This window comes from Glandiceps talaboti, chromosome 10 (assembly GCF_964340395.1).
Source record: "Glandiceps talaboti chromosome 10, keGlaTala1.1, whole genome shotgun sequence".
In the NCBI taxonomy this organism is placed as follows: Eukaryota; Metazoa; Hemichordata; class Enteropneusta; family Spengelidae; genus Glandiceps; species Glandiceps talaboti.
This window is the reverse complement of record NC_135558.1, coordinates 1,281,843-1,304,931: the sequence shown is the minus strand read 5'-3', so window position 1 is coordinate 1,304,931 and position 23,089 is coordinate 1,281,843. Positions and strand designations below refer to the sequence as shown.

The 23,089-nt window shown below is 37.9% G+C and overlaps 1 protein-coding gene across 2 annotated transcripts; it reads left to right on the top strand.

Moving 5' to 3' along the window:
* Positions 1 to 5,056: 5,056 nt before the first annotated feature.
* Positions 5,057 to 19,314, top strand: LOC144441130 (uncharacterized). Of its 2 annotated transcripts, none has more exons than XM_078130663.1 (4): positions 5,057 to 5,212; positions 12,065 to 14,452; positions 15,244 to 15,416; positions 15,898 to 19,314. In XM_078130663.1, the coding sequence occupies exons 2-3, from the start codon at positions 12,160 to 12,162 to the stop codon at positions 15,390 to 15,392; spliced, it is 2,442 nt and encodes an 813-aa protein (XP_077986789.1). In that variant the 5' UTR covers positions 5,057 to 5,212; positions 12,065 to 12,159; the 3' UTR covers positions 15,393 to 15,416; positions 15,898 to 19,314. The 2 variants fall into 2 exon arrangements, with proteins under 2 accessions (XP_077986789.1, XP_077986790.1); XM_078130664.1 differs by lacking the exon at positions 5,057 to 5,212 and adding an exon at positions 6,414 to 6,476.
* Positions 19,315 to 23,089: the final 3,775 nt, after the last annotated feature.

Sequence of the window (23,089 nt, the reverse complement as noted above, 5' to 3'; positions counted from 1 at the left end):
TACCACGCATTCACTAATTTATATAACGCTTTGTTTGTACATGTGGCAAATTGCATGTGGGAACAATAATCATTGAATGATAAATATTTTAATATTAGAAATATGACTATTTTCAAAGGAAAGACGACAGAACTAGGCCATAGTTTATAAGTTTCATATTGAATATCGCTATTAACTTCCACAGTATAATGTTTTACATTAGCGAATATTGATGGTGATATTTTAAAAGAGTGAATTTGAGGGAGGGGGTGATCGGAAAGAGAAGGCGTGGGGGTGGGGATGCGAAGATGAAAGGAGTCAGACATAAAATGATACGGCGACACTTCTTTTAATTAAAAAGTTTGTATTTAGAAGTATATTCCACTGGGACAATGTTTCTTCTTGTTACAATTTCTAATCTAATCTAATCTAATCTAATCTAATCTAATCTAATCTAATCTAATCTAATCTAATCTAATCTAATCTAATCTAATCCAACATAATCCAATCCAACCTAACCTAACCTAATCTAATATAATCCAATCCAATCTAACCTAACTTAACCCAATTCAATCAAATCCAATCCAATCCAATCTAATCTAATCTAATCTAATCTAATCTAATCTAATCTCATCTCATCTAATCTGTAATCTAATCTAATCTAATCCAATCTAATATAATGTAATCCAATCCAATCTAACCTAATCTAGTCTGATCTAAAAAATCCAATCCGATCCAATCCAATATAATCATAGACAGTGGTGGTCCACCGTCTATGGTATAATTTAATCCATAAAAATTATAACGCGCCAGACTCCAGAACCATAGTACTGCTCAATGGCCTAAAATATCTAGTCAGTTTTAAAATTTCTAGTCATTTCCTACCCCCTACCCCCCCCCCCCGAACATGATAGGACCTCTGGGTATTTATAATGTATATTTACAAGGGCAATACTCCACACGAATATGCCACGAAATTACCATACAAATATCTGTTTCAACTATTAATATCAAAATTTTGAATTTCCTATTCTCATTTACCTAGTCTATTCATAGACCCTACACCAACGGTTGGTGTAGGGTCTATGGTCTATTTAAGCCAAGGTTTTTAAGTTTCAAAGTTGGCAAATGTGAACACGTATATCTTTATGTTCTACACGTTTTTCTATCAGTAAATCTTACCTTTCAATTATAGCAAGGGTTTCATGGCTTAATGACTTATTCTAGAGCACGAATGCTAAATAAATCGTGATTGTTATCTTGCTGTGATCGTCAACAGATATATTGATTATTGGACGATAGATATTGCTGTCAGTGTTCATATGAACAGCCACATAAAATGGAAATTGAATCGTTCTCGTTTGACAAATCATTCGATGAAAACAATATCATTATTCAGTGGCATCATACGGATTTAGTGTAGATGTCCTCATGATTAGTGTATCATTTCTCACAGTAGGTGTGTTATCTTTAGTGGCAGCTGAAAATAATTCGTTTTTGTCAAAGATTGCTAAAAGTTCCTTGAACTCAGAGTCGGTGGTTTAAGGCAACGCACACGTATGATGTGTCTTCGAGAGCACCATTCATAGGTGGGATAGTGAGGCAGGATAGGGGAGGGATAGTGAGGCAGGATAGGATGGGATAGTGAGGCAGGATAGAGAAAGGGATAGTGAGGCAGGATAGGGGAGGGATAGTGAGGCAAGATAGGGTGGGATAGTGAGGCAGGATAGAGAAAGGGATAGTGAGGCAGGATAGGGAAGGGATAGTGAGGCAAGATATGGTGGGATAGTGAGGCAGGATAGAGAAAGGGATAGTGAGGCAGGATAGGGAAGGGATAGTGGGGCAGGATAGGGAAGGGATAGTGAGGCAGGATAGGGATGGGATAGTGAGGCAAGATAGGGTGGGATAGTGAGACAGGATAGGGTGGGATAAGAGGCAGGATAGGGTGGGATAGTGAGGCAGGATAGGGTGGGATAGTGAGGCAGGATAGGGTGGGATAGTGAGGCAGGATAGGATGGGATAGTGAGGCAGGATAGGGGAGGAATGGGGATCATATATGATATCTTTGAAGACTGGTTTACCCTCTGAAGTACTCGAAATAAATTCAGGCAGTGTTGTGTCCCATCCCACATGTTTCGTAAAGAGACCAAATTTTATTTTCCGGGCGAAACAGGGACTGTTTTCGGTCTTTCGGTCATTGGGGAGGGTATAGAGTGAATGACATCGCCGAGGTTATTACCATGGAACAACCACCAACACACCTGCCCTGCAACATGCTCAGCGAATGAAATTCATATGGCGGTACAGGTTTTGTAAAAGCCGATTTTTCCTTTACTGAGAGTTTAGAGATTTTCTAGAGCATGAAATGAGACGGAAATATGGACCCATGTTAATTTCGTTAGAAAAGTAACGATATGAGGTGCCACATTCACGTTCACCTTATTAGGTATAAAAGAATTGTTTGGTTCCGGTTACCTTACCCCACCTAGTTTTTCACGCCGACCCTAAACTTGTTTTACGTATTCGAGAAAAATAATAAAATCATGCAGTCTCGCAAGAAATAGTGAATTCGGAAACTGATATCAACTTAAAAAGACAATATATAAAACTGTTCTTCCAATCTGTAATGGCTGTACATCTGATGAGAAGAAACCAATAACACAGAGACCATATGGAAAACAGTGGAAAACATAACTACCTCGCATATGAAAAAAATATATATAAAAAATAAAATAAAAAATCTACCTACCCCACCTATTCTAAAATTTAGTGTTATCGGAACCACAAAAAAGTTCTTAAAGGGAGCAACCCACCGGCTTTACACGTATGTGCATACTATCAAACACTAAAGTCATACATCTACCGGTTGATTCATAACTAGTTACTACCACGTAGATCATGGCGCCCTCACAGGTTGTTTTTACTTTGATGATGTTAGTGGCCTTACTAATTCGAAACTGAATGTCTACAAAATAAAAAAAGAATAGCTAACCATAAGTACGATCGTTGTCATTTTCATACCAAAGCGAAATCATCACTCCCTTTCAACAAATCTAAGTAGTTGTTGTTGGGTTGATATGGTATCTGTTTTTTTCTCGTACAGTTTTCGTTGTCAGGTGATGCTACACACTTAAACAGGTATAACGGCTATGGGCAAGATATGCACAGTGAAGACTGTAATAGCTAGATGGCTGCAACCATAGCCAATGGAGTAACGTTAGACAAAAACACGTCAATGAAATCAACGCCTTTCATTTTGAATATTTCATACCTGAACTATCTTCAAATTCATGTTACATTTGCTTCCGATACTGGAGTACTCTGTAGTTAAGTCTCTGTGGAGTCATGATGGGTGATGGTTAGCGTGACTTTCTTTTGCAGGTTCGAGCCCCATCGCTGCCTGCTGTTTGTTTCTGAGTGGCTAAAGTCCTTTGGCAAGATTTGAACCACAACAGTGCCTCAGTCAACCCAGCTGTATAATTGGGAACCTGGTAGGATGTAGGTTGCAATGTGAAGGCTTTAATCCTATGCGCTTAAATGGCTGCAATGGATTGTATGCTCCCCGGGGAGTTGAGGAAGACTAAAGGGCCGTTGTCCCGTTCTGATCTGAGCCAGGGGTAATAATTGTAAAGTGCTTTGAGCACGGCATGGGAAAGCGCTATATAAGAACCCAACATTATTATGCACGGATCCGGATTCAACTTCCAGACTAACTTCTGTAAATGAAATGTCATGTAGTTGCCTGAATTTAATGCTATGTGATCTTCTTGTGGTATTTTAGCAATGGAGGTTCAGAAATCCCAACTTAATGATTATGTCATGGGAACGAAAACGACAATTTCTTTTCACATACTGTAACTATTCTATTCTATCCTTTCTACACACATCGACACCCTTTCCTTGCTGTGCCCATACAGTGCGCCACCTTGTGTCAACTGTTCGTCACATCCTTGCCGTTTGTTTTTTAATCAGCTATGGTGATCTTGACACGCTTCACCAAGATATTTAACAGCATATTGATTGATCAATAAAGTGCGTATTGCTCTGTTATCTATTTACCACTCCGGAGAATAGAAATGAACATATATGTGTGCGCGCGCACACGTCATATGGACTGCAACCATGGTCCTTAGGAATATAGAGGGTATGCTATTTCAAATTGAGACGGCCAACTTGGGATCTAGCTCTGGATGTACATGTATATGCTACGAGGTTCGACACACCTTTCCTCTCCGCTATGGCTCTTCTGTTTCAAATAGCGCATCGTCGCAAACTACGACCGTTTTACGGCACCGTTCTTAACAAGGCGGTCCCCACTGGTGTAGTGGTAGAAATAATAACTGGTTTGCGAGAATGAAATAGCGAGAACATATTTCATAGGAATAAAACCAACCATTGCTAATGACAGTGACTATGGAGAGGGAAGACGTGTCAAAACCCTGCAGCGTATACATCCAGAGTTACTTGGGATGATGAAAACACAGAAAGAATCAACGGGTAGTTTATGAACAAATTTTGGATTACGCGTACTCAGTCAACGCTATTCTGCCATTTCAAGGACATGCCGTTTTACTTGGATAGTTCAAAATGGCATGTTGACTGAACGGAAAAGTAGAGCTACCTAATCTATGGTAACATGCTTGCTCACTTGCAACATGTTGGGTCAAACCTACGCAACACGTACCTCAGACCACTACAGAAATAGTGGTGTGAGGCAATACCTGAGGTACTTCCTTGTTAATCTCAGCGTACTTGAAGTTAGCCTCTAGTTCTTATACGGAATCGTTACGATTTACACTTCCACTTACCGTCCACCTCCACTTTAGAACTACGTTGGTATCTAGACTAACTTGAAGCATGGAAGTATAATATACTTCCATGCTTGAAGTGTGCAATCTTGGAGTAGTTATACATGGAAGTATAACCCATGGGTTATACTTCCATGGACAGATCAACTACACCACCATATTTACATATTAAGCGAATGACGTCATGCCATACAATGAGTTGTTTACGCTTTCTAAAAGCGGGGAATTTTACGGGGAATTCCCACTACTATTACATATACTACACATCACAGCTTGTTCAACTTACATTTTATTAACACACATTGAATACCGAAAACGTGTGTCTATACAGTACTTCGACTGGACATTTGGACATTACGCGGTTCAAGACATAAAACCTATGCTGGTCACGTGACCACACAAGACAAGATGTGACAAAAATACAGGTAGGGGACTACCTTACTTTTTGTTGTATTTCATTTTCTTAACACATGGACGGAAAGCGCACTAGTGTATACTATATAAACACATTGAGTGTCATTTTCATAAGCTTTAGTGGTGCTAATCTACATGTGATTTGTGTGGTCCACTGTGTAGAACTAGCATACTGTATGGTGATATACAACACAACACAGCATACATATATATAACACAGCATACATGGGTAACCCTACGCCTATATGGCGTTATCAGATACCCTTAGCGAAAAAAATGCATTTTGATGATCGCATCGGTCATGTGTATACTATGGTGTTACCTTTTGGACTCGTTTTGTTTTAAGGTCAATCATGAATATCATGCACCGTTATGTGTTCTAATTGTGTCGATCATATCTCAATATCTGTATTTTCTTGTTATTCGTGAGTCTATTTGTCAAACATCATGGCGGACTATCAGCTTGCGTCCGTTTGACTGGGTTAGTACTGTAGTAGAACTCATTGCTTTGTTCCGTTATGATGCATGGTGTCCCTAGCAGACTATATCGTTCAAGATGTCGACGTTGGCCTTTGTGTTTCTAATTCTCCTAAGATTGACATATGCCATGAATTAACGCGGCACCTCATTAGACAGTACTCGGAGTTTCGCATTACTAAAAATTAAAGCTAAACGCGCAAGTTACTGCGTATGTACCGTTAGCATCTACATAACCGCCCTCGAATATCCTTACGCTGTGCATCTGTCACTTGTTTTCTCTAAGCCCGAGCTTCACGGAAACACGGAGCGTTGCAGTCACACGTCAACAAATGGTTATCTCTATGGGGTCGCACTACAAGGATATTCGAATACGGTAATATGTAGATGATATCGGTACATACAAAATAACTTGTTTAGCTTTAATTTTAGTAATGTGAAGCTCCGCGGACTGTGAGAGAGTCTAGTCGCTGCATATATTCTTGCACATCTAGCTTCAGTCTAGTTTTCGACTATTCACAGTGACTTGGCATATACAACGTTGTAGACCCCCAGCATAGTGTACGCATGTAATAATTACTAACATTGCTAGCTTTTATGTTCTTGTGAGCGGTAACAAACGATTTAAAATCCATGAGTCATGTTGTTGACTTGCACAGGGGTGGGTTGGTTGATTTTGGCTATGCCTCGGAATGTTTAGAGGACTTCATCCAAGCGAAGGGCCGAAGTTAGGGAACAACTACTAACTAGGGGTCGATGAACTTTCGAAAGAAAGGTTTCCGTTTTAGCAGTCTTGGGGTAAGCTTATGTGAATATTCGTCATACAAATGGAAGAAAGCTTTCACTTGTCCTGTCATAAATTTCATCATCTCAGAACGTTCGTATTTTCTCGTTCTGAAGTCATCATCACTACAACATGTACATCGTTATTTATTGATCCACCACAACCTTTCATCGAAGATAGGTTTCTCGGAAGTAAAATGTGGCAAATCATAATTCCAGACAATGATTACTGTTAGTATATAATTATGTGGCTGTTAGAAAGACGTTACGTGGAAATAAGCATACAGCTGCACAGAATCCGTTTCACTTTTTAAAACTAGTCTTCACTTTCGCTTTCGGTTTATAGAAGAGCAGACAATTTGTTTTGGCGATGAATCTGTTTATCACCCCCCCCCCAAAAAAAAAAATAAACCGAAAAAACCCGAGTGTGTCTGTTAAGTTAGAAGTTATTTTTAAAATAAATTCCAAAATGTAAGCTGTTCGCAGCTTCCCTTTCCCAGAAATGTGATAGCACCCTCCCACTCGTACCAAAAGCAATTTCATTCCGACTTCCCAATATAATAACTCCGTTTACTACATTCCTTTTACATGTAACTCTCCCTACTACAACAATGTTACCTTCTACTCTCTTTGCGCCAAAAAGTTACAATCTCTAAACATCAAGTTAACAATTGTCTCCACCGATTTTGCTACAATTTCACCATCGATTTTGAATATCATTTTCCCCATTAGATAAACTGTAATAAGCAATAATATCAAATTACTAACTACAATACTCCCTCTCAGTTTCTCTGCTTCAATTAGTTAGCAGCATGTGTTAATTCTGTGTTTGAATAAATACATGCAAATAGTGATCGAATATCATCGCCTCAGCTATATATTTCCGCTACCACAAGATTGAGTATTACCGGGAAAAGCGTTTCCAAGAATAGTTTCTTAATGCTGTGAATGAGTAGACATTTCTTTGAAAAAATTAGCCAATTCGATGAAGTTTGCCCAACAACACAAAAGCCAACCGAATGGCCTAAATAAACTATCGGTTATTTACTATAACTGTAGCCCTTCTAAAGAGAACATCGCCAGCTAGGTCTGAAAATGTCAGAACTGCAGTTTATACAAATGTCGAGCATCGTATGTATTGCATATTTATTGATTTTTCTAAAGCTTTTGACAGGGTCAATCATACGTATTTGTGGTACAGGCTGATAAGTTATGGTTTACATGGTAGGGTTCTGACAGTGTTACGTTCAATGTACTCGAAACTTCAATCATGTGTTCGTTGTAGTGATGGTATAACCGAATATTTCAACTGTAATATTGGTACAAGACAGGGGTGTATGTTAAGTCCCCTTTTATTTGCCTTGTTTATTAATGAGTTGGTGAGTTGTATGAATGACAACGCAGCTAGTGACATTTATGTTAATGAAGACTTCCCATCAGTTGGCATTTTAATGTATGGCTTATGCTGACGATGTGGCAGATGTAGCAGTTCTACCAATATGCTTACAACGTAAAATAACTAAGCTGGCAACATTCTGTAAACGTTGGGCAATGATAAATATTTAAGTCTTTCCAAACACGAGAGAGGTTTTTGAAGGAAGTCTAGATTTTTGTATCATTAATTTCGTTTTATGGCATATGTGTAGTTGGATAACTTTAACTATATGTTGACCAATCCAGTGTGTTTCACCTGTGTATGTAATTTTTGTATGATGGGCCGTGGCCCTTTACCGAAATAAAATTATTATTATTATTATGATATGAATTTGAGGGTGGATTTTTATCAAATCAGTGTAGATGAGAATTTCGTATTTATTTTGGATTTGTAATTTATAAATAACTTTAGTATATTTTTCTACTTTGAAAAAAACCCATGTGAAACAACATATACCAAGCTTTTACTTGTAACTCAATAAATTGTAAGAAATTAAAAAGTTTGTAAAACATTTATTGTACGTGCAATAACAACCTTTTCCCACACTTTTTAACCTTTTTGATTTCTTTTTCGCAATTTATTACAAACAGATTTTGTCGGTGCTGTTTCAAATTTTTCAGAGTGGGAAAACATGGTAACCATGGTAACGTTCTTTTTATAATTAAAAATCCTAAATAAATACCCATTTGTCACTTTCATACAACTCATTTCAGATAGCCCGCCACACCTCTACCTCATACAAAGTATCTGTTCATCTTTGTAGGAAGGATAGAAACACGGCTGCAGACATGTGATATGATACGTTGGTAATTTAACTCGACATTTTTGCGAAGTACACAATTGTTTGACAATTTGATTATACAGTGAACTTTACCCTGTCTGGAATTTACAATGAAATATAAGATTGGAATCCAATATCAACAATGGCACCGATTTTGTATATGTGTGCTATGGTGTAAAAATTGGCACGGTGTCAACTGACTGTATCAACAACACACAGCTTTACATGTCTTATTTATGTTACTTCCCTATTTCATACGTCTGGATTTGTTAAGCGATAAATATAGACATTACAATTTTTAGCAGGGAATATTTTCCTGTAGGCACAACATTATTACCTTTGGCTTGTGGAATTCTGTCTAAATTGGGTCCAATTTAGATATTTGTAGTTGTTCGATATAATCTCTTTATTTGCTTAATTCTAGCTAGAGTACATTCATTTACACATTATTTACATACAATTATGTCTACCTGTCTGCCTTCCTGCTTGTCTGTCTGTCTGTCTGTCTGTCTGTCTGTCTGTCTGTCTGCCTGCCTGCCTGCCTGCCTGCCTGCCTGCCTGCCTGCCTGCCTGCCGGTCGGTCGGTCGGTCGGTCGGTCGGTCGGTCGGTCGGTCGGTCTGTCTGTCTGTCTGTCTGTCTGTCTGTCTGTCTGTCTGTCTGTCTGTCTGTCTGTCTGTCTGTCTGTCTGTCTGTCTGTCTGTCTGTCTGTCTGTCTGTCTGTCTGTCTGTCTGTCTGTCTGTCTGTCTGTCTGTCTGTCTGTCGGTCGGTCGGTCGGTCGGTCGGTCCGCCCGCCCGACTGTTCATACCTTGGCATGGCTTGCAATGATAATTACAGCTGGTGATGTTGGAAAAAGTGTTATCTCATATCATGGTCGTAGAACTCACACAATGAAAAAATGTTGTGCACTTCATCATTATACCTAACTCACTATCTCTGTTTCTCACAATCGTTCCCAGTCTTTCTAAGTCTAAGTCTTACCCTGCCTAGGCCTTTCTCAGTGTCTGTCTTCAAATTTCTGTGTCTGCGTCTCTGCCTCTCTCTGTTAGTATATGACGTACATTGGCACCCTGTGATTCACTTTCTGATTGTAACTGCACTCAGCCAGAGAACATATTGTTAGTGTCATTGGGGGTAGTGGTGACTGTTGTTGTCATTGGGGTAGTGGTGACTGTTGTTGTCATTGGGGAGAGTGGTGACTGTTGTTGTCATTGGGGAGACTGGTGGCTGTTGTCATTGGGGTAGTGGTGGCTGTTGTTGTCATTGGGGGTAGTGGTGGCTGCTGTTGTCATTGGGGAGAGTGGTGACTTGTTGTCATTGGGGGGAGTGGTGACTGTTGTTGTATGTCATTGGGGGTAGTGGTGACTTGTCATTGGGGAGAGTGGTGACTTGTTGTCATTGGGGAGAGTGGTGACTGTTGTTATCATTTGGGGTAGTGGTGACTATAGTTGTCATTTGGGAGAATGGTGACTGGTGTTGTCATTGGGGGTAGTGGTGACTGTTGTTGTCATTGGGGGCAGTGGTGACTGTTGTTGTCATTAGGGAGAGTGGTGACTGTTGTTGTCATTGGGGAGAGTGGTGGCTGTTGTCATTGGGGAGAGTGGTGACTGTTGTTGTCATTGGGGAGAGTGGTGACTGTTGTCATTGGGAGAGTGGTGACTGTTGTTGTCATTGGGGAGAGTGGTGACTGTTGTCATTGGGGAGAGTGGTGACTTGTCATTAGGGAGAGTGGTGACTGTTGTTGTCATTGGGGAGAGTGGTGACTGTTGTCATTGGGGGTAGTGGTGACTGTTGTTGTCATTGGGGTAGTGGTGACTGTTGTTGTCATTGGGGAGAGTGGTGACTGTTGTTGTCATTGGGGAGAGTGGTGACTGTTGTTGTCATTGGGGAGAGTGGTGGCTGTTGTTAGAAGATTGTTGATACATTGTGAAAGGTGAACGTGAGTTATTACAGCCCAGATATATGTGACCATGGTACCAATAGAGCGCAAACCTGTCTCCTTCACAATATCTATATTTACAATACGTGTCAAAGTCCAACATAACCTTATCAGTGATAATTAAAACAATTTTTAACCAGGAACTAGTAACAACACCATTACATAGTACAGTGATGATATTTCACGCAAAAAGATTATCGACATATGAAAAATGTATATAAAAAACACCTGTTTGACTTCAAGGCTTATGAAAAGAAGTGGCGCTATTGAACATCTGTATTTTTCATAACGATGTCGATGAGGTAAAGATTTAGATTTCTACGAGTTATAGAGTTCAAACAGATTTAACGACCAGGAAGAAGGCTTGATATACTTTGTCGAATTTTAGTTTTCTAACTCAACCCACAGACAATGTAAGCTTCAACACTGTACATGTGTCATGTATAATATAACGAACGAAATTTGACTGTCGAGAATGGGTGTAAAGCAAGCGTTGTTATATACTAAGTTCTACTAGTTCATTTAAGTCAACTTTGCACCTGTTCTAATTTATTAGTCTGATTCTGTTCACAATTTCACTTTTGATCGTCATACTTATTTATATGCATGACGTATTGTTTATTAATATATATGATGTCAGTGTTGGATAAACGAATCAATGACCTTCTTTTCACAGGCTAATTTACATAAACGGAAGTAAAGTTCTTATACTGCTACGTCAATACCGATTACGTACATGCAGTTTTTGAAGTTGTCTAAGATCTCAGATCTGTTGCAGTGATCATTCAAACTGTGTAAGAAACAGCAAACAATTCATTTGTATGACGTCATCTTCGAATAACCAAAATTTCGCAACCATATATCCTCTTTAAAATCGTAATCGCTGTATCACTCTTAAAAAATGTAAAGAAAATGTGTTTATTTGCAAATTGAAATTGAGTGGAAATGTTCAAAAATATGTACTCCGAAAACCAAATGTGTAATTACTAGGGGTAGAGTCCAGAGGGGGGATAAAGGTATATCCCTTAGCAGTTGAGGCATCCACCGGTCTGCTCGTGACACTCCCATTTCTGACACTTAGCCATAAATGAGATTTAACCAAACTTTAGTCACTGTACAGTACACATGAATTTCATTTTATTTCGCAACCTTGACGAGTATGAGTAACAGTCAATAAGATTTATTACCATAACACAACTGACGAATGTGAATACGCATAGAATCCTTTCACATGTCTACACCAATATTATCTCATGTATTAAAGTGATTTTTTTGTGATCTTCACATTTGACCTGGGCCTCAACCCTGAAGGTCAAATAGGCATTTGGAGAGTAAGTAGAACTTTTGTACCGAGAGACACCATTAAAGTGAGCTCAAAGTTATAAAAGGGATTTGTTAAAGGTAATCACGATTGTGTGTTTAAATTATGAACTTTTGATTTTTTCCAGAGGGAGCAGTCTTTCAAGGTGTTTGACTATAAACAACTGGTCTCACGCTGTTACAAGACGAGTTTAGTCAATTGTACAAGGACTACTGCCAGGCAATGCCAAAGCTAATAAGAAGGAAGAACGACTCTAGGTTTGATCACATCAAAGTTGACAAGGGAATGTATAAATATGTCGGCAGGAGAAAAGAAATTGCCTCTATAATAGATAAGTTTGTAAAAGATGAAATACAGGTCGTCTTCCTACATGGTGCACCACAGACTGGGAAGGATACATTTGCAATCCAAGTTGGTCATCAGCTTGTTAAAATCTACGAAGCAGATGAGGATGGTAATAACCTTCATGCATACTCAATTAACTTCGATAAAAAGCTGGAAAACCCGGTTGAGGTGACAGAGGAGATAGAGAGAGAACTGTGGAAGGTGCATTCAACACAACGCCAAGACTTGAACACGTTCCTTGGTAAGTCAGACGAATTCCACCTGTTCATCCTCAATGGCTGTGATCGCTATGCTGATAATCCAGAACTACAGACCATATTTCTTGACAGCATCACGAAATTAGTAGAAAATAATAATTTATTTTTCATCATCACTTCAAGGAAGAAATACAAGGTACTGAATCAATTAGCTTATTCACACACATTGCAACCCCTGAAAAAAGAAGATGCAAAGGAACTTCTCCAGATTGCTGCAACAGACGAGGTAGAAATGGGAAATGATGTTATGGATAAAATAATTCATCATTTATTTCCCCTTCCCATATCTGTCATCATGGTTGGAAAGGCACTGAAGGATGGCGAGTATGAACCTAACGAAATGGTAGATGTATTGAAACGTTCAGCCTTAAGTATATGCTCTGATGAGAGTTATTCCAACTCTGAACGTCTTGGATCTGTACATCGCAGCGCACTTGCTGGTTTGAGTGGCGTTTTGACAGAGGCTTTTGGCTTGATTAGCTACTTGGAAGATGAAAGGATCACAGCAGACAACTTAGCAGAGATACTAGGAGAATGTTCTTCCTTCGTTAAACAAGACATCCTGAATAAACTTGTCAGGCAAGGTGTGATGGACAGACAGAAAACAAGCGTTCATGTACCAGCACAGGGTAGTGCAGATGTCACCAGAAGTCTTATATGTGAGCAACAATTTATGGACCCAGTGTTAAAGAGAAACCCACTGGTATGCAAGATGTTAGCACGGTTCAAAATTATTGCAGAATCTTCAGTAGAAGAGATAGAATATGAATTAGATAAACAAAGCGAAAGGGTGCAAACCATGAGAAATTTGCTGCTGTCTGCAACTAGGGAGAACATGCATGAGAGAAGGAGAAACCTTTACAAGGAAGCTTTAGATATTGGCTGTAGCATTCTTCAAAGATTTGTAAGACCATTGTCAAGGTGCAATGACTTTGTCACACAATGCAGTGAACTTATTGAACAGAATGTTAACTCAACCTGCAGTCAAGAGTTGTTGTCGTCTGAGAGTGTGCAGTCCATCACGCCAAATAGAGAACCTGTTGAAAGTGATGACAGGTGTGAAGTGAGTATAACAAGCAACACATCAAAGAAAGTAGATGAACAAAACACCCCAGCTTTATATCCTCATGCTGATGAAGGCCAGATGCCTGATGTCGAGAGTCTGGTAAAAGGATTACAAGTGGGTGACCAATCGGTTCATTCATCGAATAGGTTAGCTACAGCACAGAAACCTGACAGTTTCCAATCAGTCCAACATTTTAATGAGACCAGCACCAAATCAAACCAAATCAGCACCAAATCAAACCTCGATTCCAGTGGAAATCAATCCTATCCTAATATACCAGCCAAAGCAGTCTCTCCAACATGTCAAGAAACAATGAACCCAAAGAAGTCTCACCCACAGGACCATCACTTATTAGGAAATCAGCCATACAACCAGTTTGATCTCGCATGGCCAGACTCGTACGATATCAATACACATGACAATATGAGTTCTTTTAAGTTAGAACCAAAAGGCAAGCAGGATTCTTCATCTGGACTAAACACATTAAGGTCGGTTGTTCCGCAACAAACTTTGCAAAACTATCCTGCAGAAACTACACTTGGAAAATCTACACCGAGGCAAGAAGAAAGAATAATCGTTGGATGTGATCACTATCTTTACAGGCGACATGTTAACATGACTTCTGAGGTCAACCCACTGCATAGTACTACACAAGTGATAGGCCATCCTGTGAGTCAACAAGAGAATATGTATCCACATCCGGGGAATTACTGCCAGCCTCACCTATCCCCAGACAGACTTCCTTCAAATGTGCAATACGGCTATCAAAACCCTTATCCCAGAATGCACCATGAGCACCAGGATCTGCCATTTAACCCACACTGCCAACAACACAGCATGGGTACCGGTAAGTAGAGAACATGAAGTTACTTAAGCTTATACTTTTACAATTATCATCAATTACTTTGAACATGTAAACATGCATTTAATGCTAAATCATAATATGCCAACGTTTGGCCACTATTTTTAACTGTATATATGCAAATTTCACCTTCCGGGTATATAGCTACCAGCAAAAGCCCTTCTTAGTCTTATCAAACCCCTTACTATATCTTTGGATGCTAGGCTGATGAAGTACTCATTGAAGGTGTGTCCAATCGCATGTGGCATTGTTATTTCTTACGATTATATTTCAGGTGTTTGATGAAATTCTGTGTATCGTATTCTGAATTCTAGAACCATAATATCAGATATTATAACCATTTTGGTATGAATCCATATGCATGCTTGTTTGTTTGTTTGTTTGTTCGTTCGTTTTTTCGATCATTTACCTTTCATGACAACTTCGTACTCCTCAGTAATTAAAATTGTCTGAAGATATTACTAACTTTATCTTTCTTTACTCGAAGGAAATAGGGAACTGGCAAACCCACCATGTTGAATGTTGCATTATGGGAAATGTGATAATAAATACTTATGAATTAGTACTGTAAACAGTGTTGATACACTGTAACCACAAATAATCAATTCATAGTTACCCTGACAATTGTGGGAGATTAATTTTATCAGTAGCTCCAGATTAGGTATTACGATAACCACAGATAATCCCATAGTCCTTTGCGTCTGAGCATGCTCAGTCTGGATGGCAAGTTCCCTATTCAGCCCTGAGCTATATATTTCTTTTTCATTCTTACAAAGGTTATGGTACATGTGAAGAATATGGTGGACACATGCAAAGTGAACAAACAAGACTTAGATCTCGTGGACCACATCAAACAAACCAATCAACTGATAGATCACAAGGGCCTCAATCTGGAGGGGATGGATTTGCAAAACAATTATTCTAATGGGTGATGACATAAGGACAACTGGTATGTGTCTCTGAATATCATTCATATTTCTATAAACTTTGTTTAGTCAAGTATTATACTATCTTGAGATGGCTTCAGTTTATTCAAGCAAAACATAACGAATTATTGTTATCTTACTCCCACTTTCAATGATATAGACACAATATTCATATTGATAGTTTGATAGTGATATTGGTATCAAACAACTCATTATTTGTAATGTGGGCATATACAAATAATTATGTTTAAAATTCTTTTTTTTCTTTGACAGAATACCTCATGTTATCTTCAATATCTACACTTTAGCTGATAATCGATATGACCACCACCACCACCACCACCACCACCACCACCACCACCACCTTCATCATCATCATCATCATCATCATCATCATCATCATCATCATCATCATCATCATCATCATCATCATCATCATCATCATCATCATCTGTATGACTCACCAGTGGATGAAAATGTTTATAATATTTTTTCTTTCCTCAGATGGAATAACGTTGTCGTTGGTATCAGCTTGTGGTCAAAACTCTAACTAATTTACCTTGGAAATGGGTATTGTTCACCTGCATACTTCAAAAGTAGATCGTCATGGTAACAAAATATGATAAATCCAAGTTGCCATTTATAGCATGTTCTCAGAAAAAGAGCTTTTAAAATATATATAGTACTCTGTTTTTAAACGACATTATTGACTTAGAGGTGTTTATTGTATTGACCATATTATACACTTATTGCCTAGCTATGAGGGCACTTATAGACATCTATTACCCCGAGGACTGTTTTGCATCAACCATTTCCCTTTGATGGAAACCAAGGGAATTAGTTTATACATAACAGCATGATGGGTAATATGACGTAACTTACTAGTGCCAGAAAAAGGCCAGGCAATAAGTTTTTTATAACACATCACATTCCCAGACACATATTCTTTCCAAAGTGAAAGCAAATCCCCAGTAGGATTTTAGTGCTACTGTAATAGTGCCCTAGGGAAAGTAAAAAACGAGTAGTTTCCGCTCTACACAAATTTAGGTCACTGTGGGTCATTAGTCCATTCCATGTGACATGACCTAAGCCAATCACTGTAATGTTGTATATTGTGTGGACCATGTTGTAATGGCAATACAAACCAGTCTAAAACTACTTAAAGAGGCTGAGATTATTTTCGTTACCTTAACATTATATGATTTTGAAAGTTTGTGTATCAGAAAAATACTGTGGAGTAAAGTGGTATGCTAATGTATGCGGCATATTCACTTACATGCACTTGATTAGATTTATTCAAAAATAAAATCCTGGTCAATGATGGCGCTGTTTATGATGTTCACCTTGTGCGAATCATGACATCGAGCTATGTTACCACAACAAAACAAAAACGTTGTTTGATTCATGAAGTGTATGTCAAGATACGTCATTGATGACGATGTATACATGTACTTTGTCCTTACAAAGAAAATACTTTTTTTTAAAGTAATGTAAAAAAAGTTGTAAGCACAGCTAAAGAAACGTGTGACACTTTCATTCACCTGCATGTTATATTGAGATTAGTAACCTACCGGTAGCCGTTGTGAAAATATAAACGACCACTCGTAATAGTTGATTGATGTGTTCTACATTTAGACTATTTCAATTAGTATATGACATTGTGTGTTCGAGGTTTGTTTTAATTACCGGTCAGTTACGCCGTCTGTTTTGATATCAGATCAAGCTTTGAAGCTTAGTATAGTTTGGCATTTATGGTAATGTCCAAAAGGGAGTTGATTAAACTCTTGTGTTTTTTTTCCAGTAATTTTGTCTTGATATGTGGATCTCAAATAGGAACCACAATTAGTTATTTCTTATATAGATGTAAATAGTCATACTCATATTTCTGGGTATTGTTTATAGTGCTTTGCAAATTTATATGGTAAAGCAAAAAAAATGTCAGTGTCAACCTAAATATGTGAGATTATACAACTGAAGCCAGTTTACTTGACAAAAACGTCTGTCTCTCAAAAGTCTAGATAGAATAAATACCGATTCTTTTCATAATTTGTGTGCATGTGATAATAATTATACCAACCTTGCTACATTTTCTTTGTATGAGCTGCCGTTATTTTAGCAGATTGTCGCCAAAACTATATACATTGTAACGAAGTATATGTGGTTCAGACATGTCAATGAATTGAATTGTTACAGTTGTTCATTTTGTGTCAAGATGTAAGATAACATGTAGCAATATCAGTAATTTTTATGTCGGATCAGACAGCAAAATAACGACTATTTCTTTCAACGTAAATTACTTCTATTGTAAAGTCTTGGGTGTTCCAATAATTTCATTCACTGTGTAGAATTCTAAGCAAAAGTTAATTTCATCATGTAACAATGCAACACAACACAACACAACACAACACAACACAACACAATACATTATAATACAACACAATACATTATAATACAACACAATACAATTCAATAAATACAATGCAACACAACACAACACAACACAACACAACACAACACAACACAACACAATACATTACATTACAATACAACACAATACAATTCAATAAATACAATAAAATACAATACAATACAATACAATACAATACAATACAATACAATACAATACAATACAATACAATACAATATCACAGTCTGCCAATATTTCGACGACTTACAGCCATCTTCATTTGTTCATTTGTTCATGGCCCCATTCCCAGATGACAATGGCTGTTAGTCGTTGAAATGTGAAATTCTTGGACGTAATGTTATATTTTATGTTTTCCCATACTTAATAGTTTTAGGACAGTCTTGTAACTTTGTCAATAATCTCACCGCTGTATATCTTTTTGTGACAATTTTATGGAATATTGATTTTCCTTTTGCTGTTTTGAGGGCATTATATGCTTTTGGAGTGTTGACGTTGTATAACTTTAAGATATTTCATGTATTCTGTAAAACACGGGTTAGTAAATGTACTTCCTATGGAAAGACCCGTTCTTCTTATACTACATATCAGTTTAATAACACAATGAGAACCATCTCACTGCCCAAAATACTAAAAGTAAACCAAACGTATTGAAAATGAAATCGAAGTGATTATATTGATAGACATTACCCTGAACAAAATAGAAATTGATGAGAAGAATTGTGTAAGTTTTTGTTAATTTATTCAATGATCTAAATCGTTATTTGTGAAATGTACATATTCTTTGAGTTTTTTTGGCGAAGCTAGACTAAACGTATCAGGCAAATATACAATGTGAATATACCACGATAGATAAAGTCCTTCTTTGGATTTGGCTGCAATAAATTCAAGCATTTGTCATTCTAGCATTTTCTCTTTTGCCTGAACATATTTAGTTTTGACTTGACCTCACTCGGTGTTATCAACATCGCCACCACCAGCACCACCAGCACCAGCACCAGCACCAGCACAACCACCAGCACCACCAGCACCACCAGCACCACCAGCACCAGCACCATCACCACTACCACCACCAGCACAACCACCAGCACCAGCACAACCACCACCACCACCAGCACCACCACCACCAGCAGCACCAGCACCACCACCAGCACCACCACCACCAGCACAACCACCAGCACCAGCACCAGCACCACCAGCACAACCACCAGCACCAGCACCACCAGCACCAGCACCAGCACCAGCACCAGCACAACCACCAGCACCAGCACCACCAGCACCAGCACAACCACCACCAGCACCACCAGCACCACCAGCACAACCACCAGCACCACCAGCACCAGCACCACCAGCACAACCACCAGCACCACCAGCACCACCACCACCAGCACCACCAGCACCACCAGCACCAGCACCACCACCACCAGCAACAACAACAGCACCAGCACCAGCACCACCAGCAACAACAACAACAAGTACTACTACGACAACAACAACAGCAACAACATTAATAATAATAACAACAACAACAACAGCAGCAGCAGCAACAGCAACAACAACAACAACAACAACAACAACGAATATATTCAATTCAGTTCAATTTATTGCACTATGTCTAGATATCTTGACCAATGAGCACACCGTTAAATAACGACCAGATGTGATGCTAGTGATTATAACATTGGCTTTGAAAAATTTAGATGCTTAATGAAATAAATGATATGAAATAAATCATAATGTTTGCATTTATTTCAGTAAAAACGATGTTGCCTTGTGTTTCACTCATGAGACATGATGTTAGACACAATTCAACTCCAGGCTAACAATAACAGAGACACAACACACACAGCTCAGGATCCAGGGCACCCAAAACTCGATTTATTGTACCATATATTAATTATGTGTACAACTACACAAAATATCGTTTACCGACAGGTGATTCAATACAGCTATTCAGGGTGTACAATATTAGGAGTAAGTCATTACAGCAACAAAACACAAAACAGTTTTACAGCAACAGGTTTCAATTCATACCGAGGACTTAAACACACCCCAGGCGTATTACAATTATTAGGCAAACCATTGTCACATTTTGCATATTGTCTGTCGCATGCTGTCATCATATATTGCGTTTGGAATTATACATTCAAGTAACACATTTCATTGAATATGTATGAACACCTTGTATAGTTGTTAAATGTATAATCAACATGTTTCGTGTGTTTAATTAATAATAACCGTATGATTCGTATTGTTTACTCATCATAGTGAAATAACAGCAATTATTATCTCTGTCAGTGTGAAACATGCTAATTGGTTTTAATAAACCATAAACCATACGCCACTTTGCAATCAATCTTTTGTGACAGTCCTTTTTTTTAACCATATGTCATAATTTGTGATTACGTTCTTCATTTCAGTGATCACAATTAAATGATATTTTAAAGGAAACAATGTCTGTCTGTCTGTCTGTCTGTCTGTCTGTCTGTCTGTCTGTCTGTCTGTCTGTCTGTCTGTCTGCCTGTCTGTCTGTCTGTCTGTCTGTCTGTCTGTCTTCTGTCTGTGTCGCCCGCCCGTCCGTCCGTCCATCCATCCGCTTGCCTGTCTGCCTTCCTGCTTGTCTGTCTGTCCGTATAAGTAGGTACATGTGTGTGCACAGACAGACATACGTGCGTGTTTGTGTGTATAGACAGAGACAGACAGACATGCGCGCGCTTGCCTGCGCGTGTTAGTATACATACTCCTGTGCTGAAAGTGATAGGTTGGTGTATTAGCTTATGAAATGTAATGATGACTAAATAATTAACGGCCTGGGGTTGATTAGACACGTAGTGCATATACTTTATTTTCAAGAGATAATATCAAGGTAACAGCTGATTGAAAACATTTTATTTATGCTATTCTGTCAATTGCAATGATCAATTCAAAATTTACAATTCTTCCTGTTCTATGATTCAACGGATGAAATGAATAACAGAATTAAGAAATGAAATCAACAGTGTCAGCTCCTAATTAGGTGTCACGTCATTCCATCCATTCAACATACGTTTAAACTCAGACCACACTAGAAATTAGTGGTTTGAGATTCTGAAGTTTAGTTTGAACGACAGGCTGGTTAGCCAGCATGGTAATGAGTGATTAAAGTGGCCATATGGAATAGATATTAATTTTGGATTTTAATTTTAAAAAAACAGCATGTTTTTCTACTTCAACAAACATTTCAAAACAACAAAGACCAAGTCCGTGCAAGGAATTTAATATATTTAAAATTGAAAAACAAAATTAGGAAAATAATGTGTTAATGTATTTCAATTTCCAACACAAACAGTTGTGTACAAAGTTTGTCATTGAACGTACAGGAAGTTATTTGTTTAAAAAACCTTGATAAACTCTTATTCACAAGCAAACGTAACACAAGTAATCAATGTATGGCGATGTTGCAATGTAGAGGGTAGTGACAGACAGCGATATGACGTGCATGTGACGTCATGAATGTATAATTAGTCCACAATGTGCCCATACTTTGAGTACATCGGAGACGACCTTGTTTTTTACATATTTAATTAGATATGAATCTATAATTATTTTTCGATTTTTTCGTTATCTTCTATTCACCTCTTAAAGAATCAGTACTTCTTGTTCATTTCGTCATAATGACGAGACACTGTCAATATTAAAAACAGTCAATGGCGATTATTAGAAATTATGTAAAGGATATTAAATATATTAGCCCAGGAAGAAATTATCTCCTAAAATGGGGTTGCTTGGCAACATGTCTATAATGGCAACTAAGTGAAGCCATCTGTTGATTTTGTTTCTCGATTGTTTGATGTGTGATTTAAACCGCATTGTTTGTTTGTTTGGTAAATGATGGACATATGTAACGCATTGTTTGTTTGGTAAATGATGGACATATGTAACGCATTACTGCGGCTATGGTTATTCATATTAATGTCGGTAAACAGCTGTTTTCTTTTTCAAAACGTTTCCATTCATTCGTAAAAATAACAGCAAGTCAGCAAAGTAGTGAAATACTAATTAATTTGAGAACAGATATAATTTTGTGGAACGTACACAAGAGACCAATATATTAAATAAGTATACTTATACACAAAATCGCATACAATATTTAGATATCATTTTCACTTTGAAGAAAACATAGACAAAGTTTTATATATATTCTTCTCTTGACACCTCGTACATAAAAGTGACAGTTTTTGAAAGAACGATTGGCATCAACAATTATATGTCTTCAGTAATACACATTTCAAACTATTTTAAAACAGTGCAGTGTTACTTATACGACACATCCATGACAGCTAGTTTGGCAATCGCAATGAATCGTTTTAATTTTAACCTACAAATTTAATCTGCCAAAAACACTGTTCAAAAAAGTTCAATAAGGCATTTTTTTAGATTCATAAGTTGTCTGTTCCAAACAGCATGGTAAGGAAAGTTTTTTTCGCTTTCAGAGTACATATATGATCAAACTTTATCTTACACTAGTTTATTGCGTGTGAAACATGGAAATATAACTTTAAATTTTACTTTTCAAAATATATACAAAGGCGTAGATTACCCGGTCCACTCATCACGATAGATTAAATGTATGCCTTCAGATATGTAAGGCGATTCCATTCTTACTACATGGGTGATCAATCCACTTCATATTTTGGGAGGTATACCCTAATTGACTATTAATGCCAACATTACATCCATCGCCGCCATCTTTATAAAATGGTTTGGTCTACAATTCCCGATCTCTATAAAGTCTTGATTCCACGAGGTACATGCATATACCAAATTACTTGTGAATACAACCAAAGCAGAAATTTGGTATTCAGGCTCAGAAGTCGGTGAGTATCAACCATATATTTTCATTTTCCATTATATTTCGGAAAATTTTCAAAGTTCTCCCAAAGTGAGATCTTAATGTGACTTAAATTCGGTTGTATCACAAGTATTTAATTGTAGGTGAAGTAAATTTTTCAAATTTTAATTATACTCAGCCACACCAATGATGTCGAACCATATGTTGAAAAAATACCCACTGTTATAAATTACTTATGCGAACATACACGGTGCTATCAACTTTGACAATGATGTATTTTATAATCGTCACTTCTGTAGAAATCGATCTCTGTATATTTCGTAAACTGAATAGTTTGAAGAGGCATAATGTGGACATTGGCAGCTACAACATTGGTAGTGTTCGTAGTGTTTTCCCAGCAAATATCAAAAGCAGGTATGTTGAACATTTTTTGTATACAC

What these genes read in the sequence shown, in the direction of transcription:
- LOC144441130 (XM_078130663.1), top strand. Translation starts at nt 12,160, where the DNA reads ATGCCAAAGCTAATAAGAAGGAAGAACGACTCTAGGTTTGATCACATC. An exon ending in ACAACACAGCATGGGTACCG is followed by an intron (nt 14,453 to 15,243) that starts GTAAGTAGAGAA and finishes ATTCTTACAAAG; the next exon opens with GTTATGGTACATGTGAAGAA.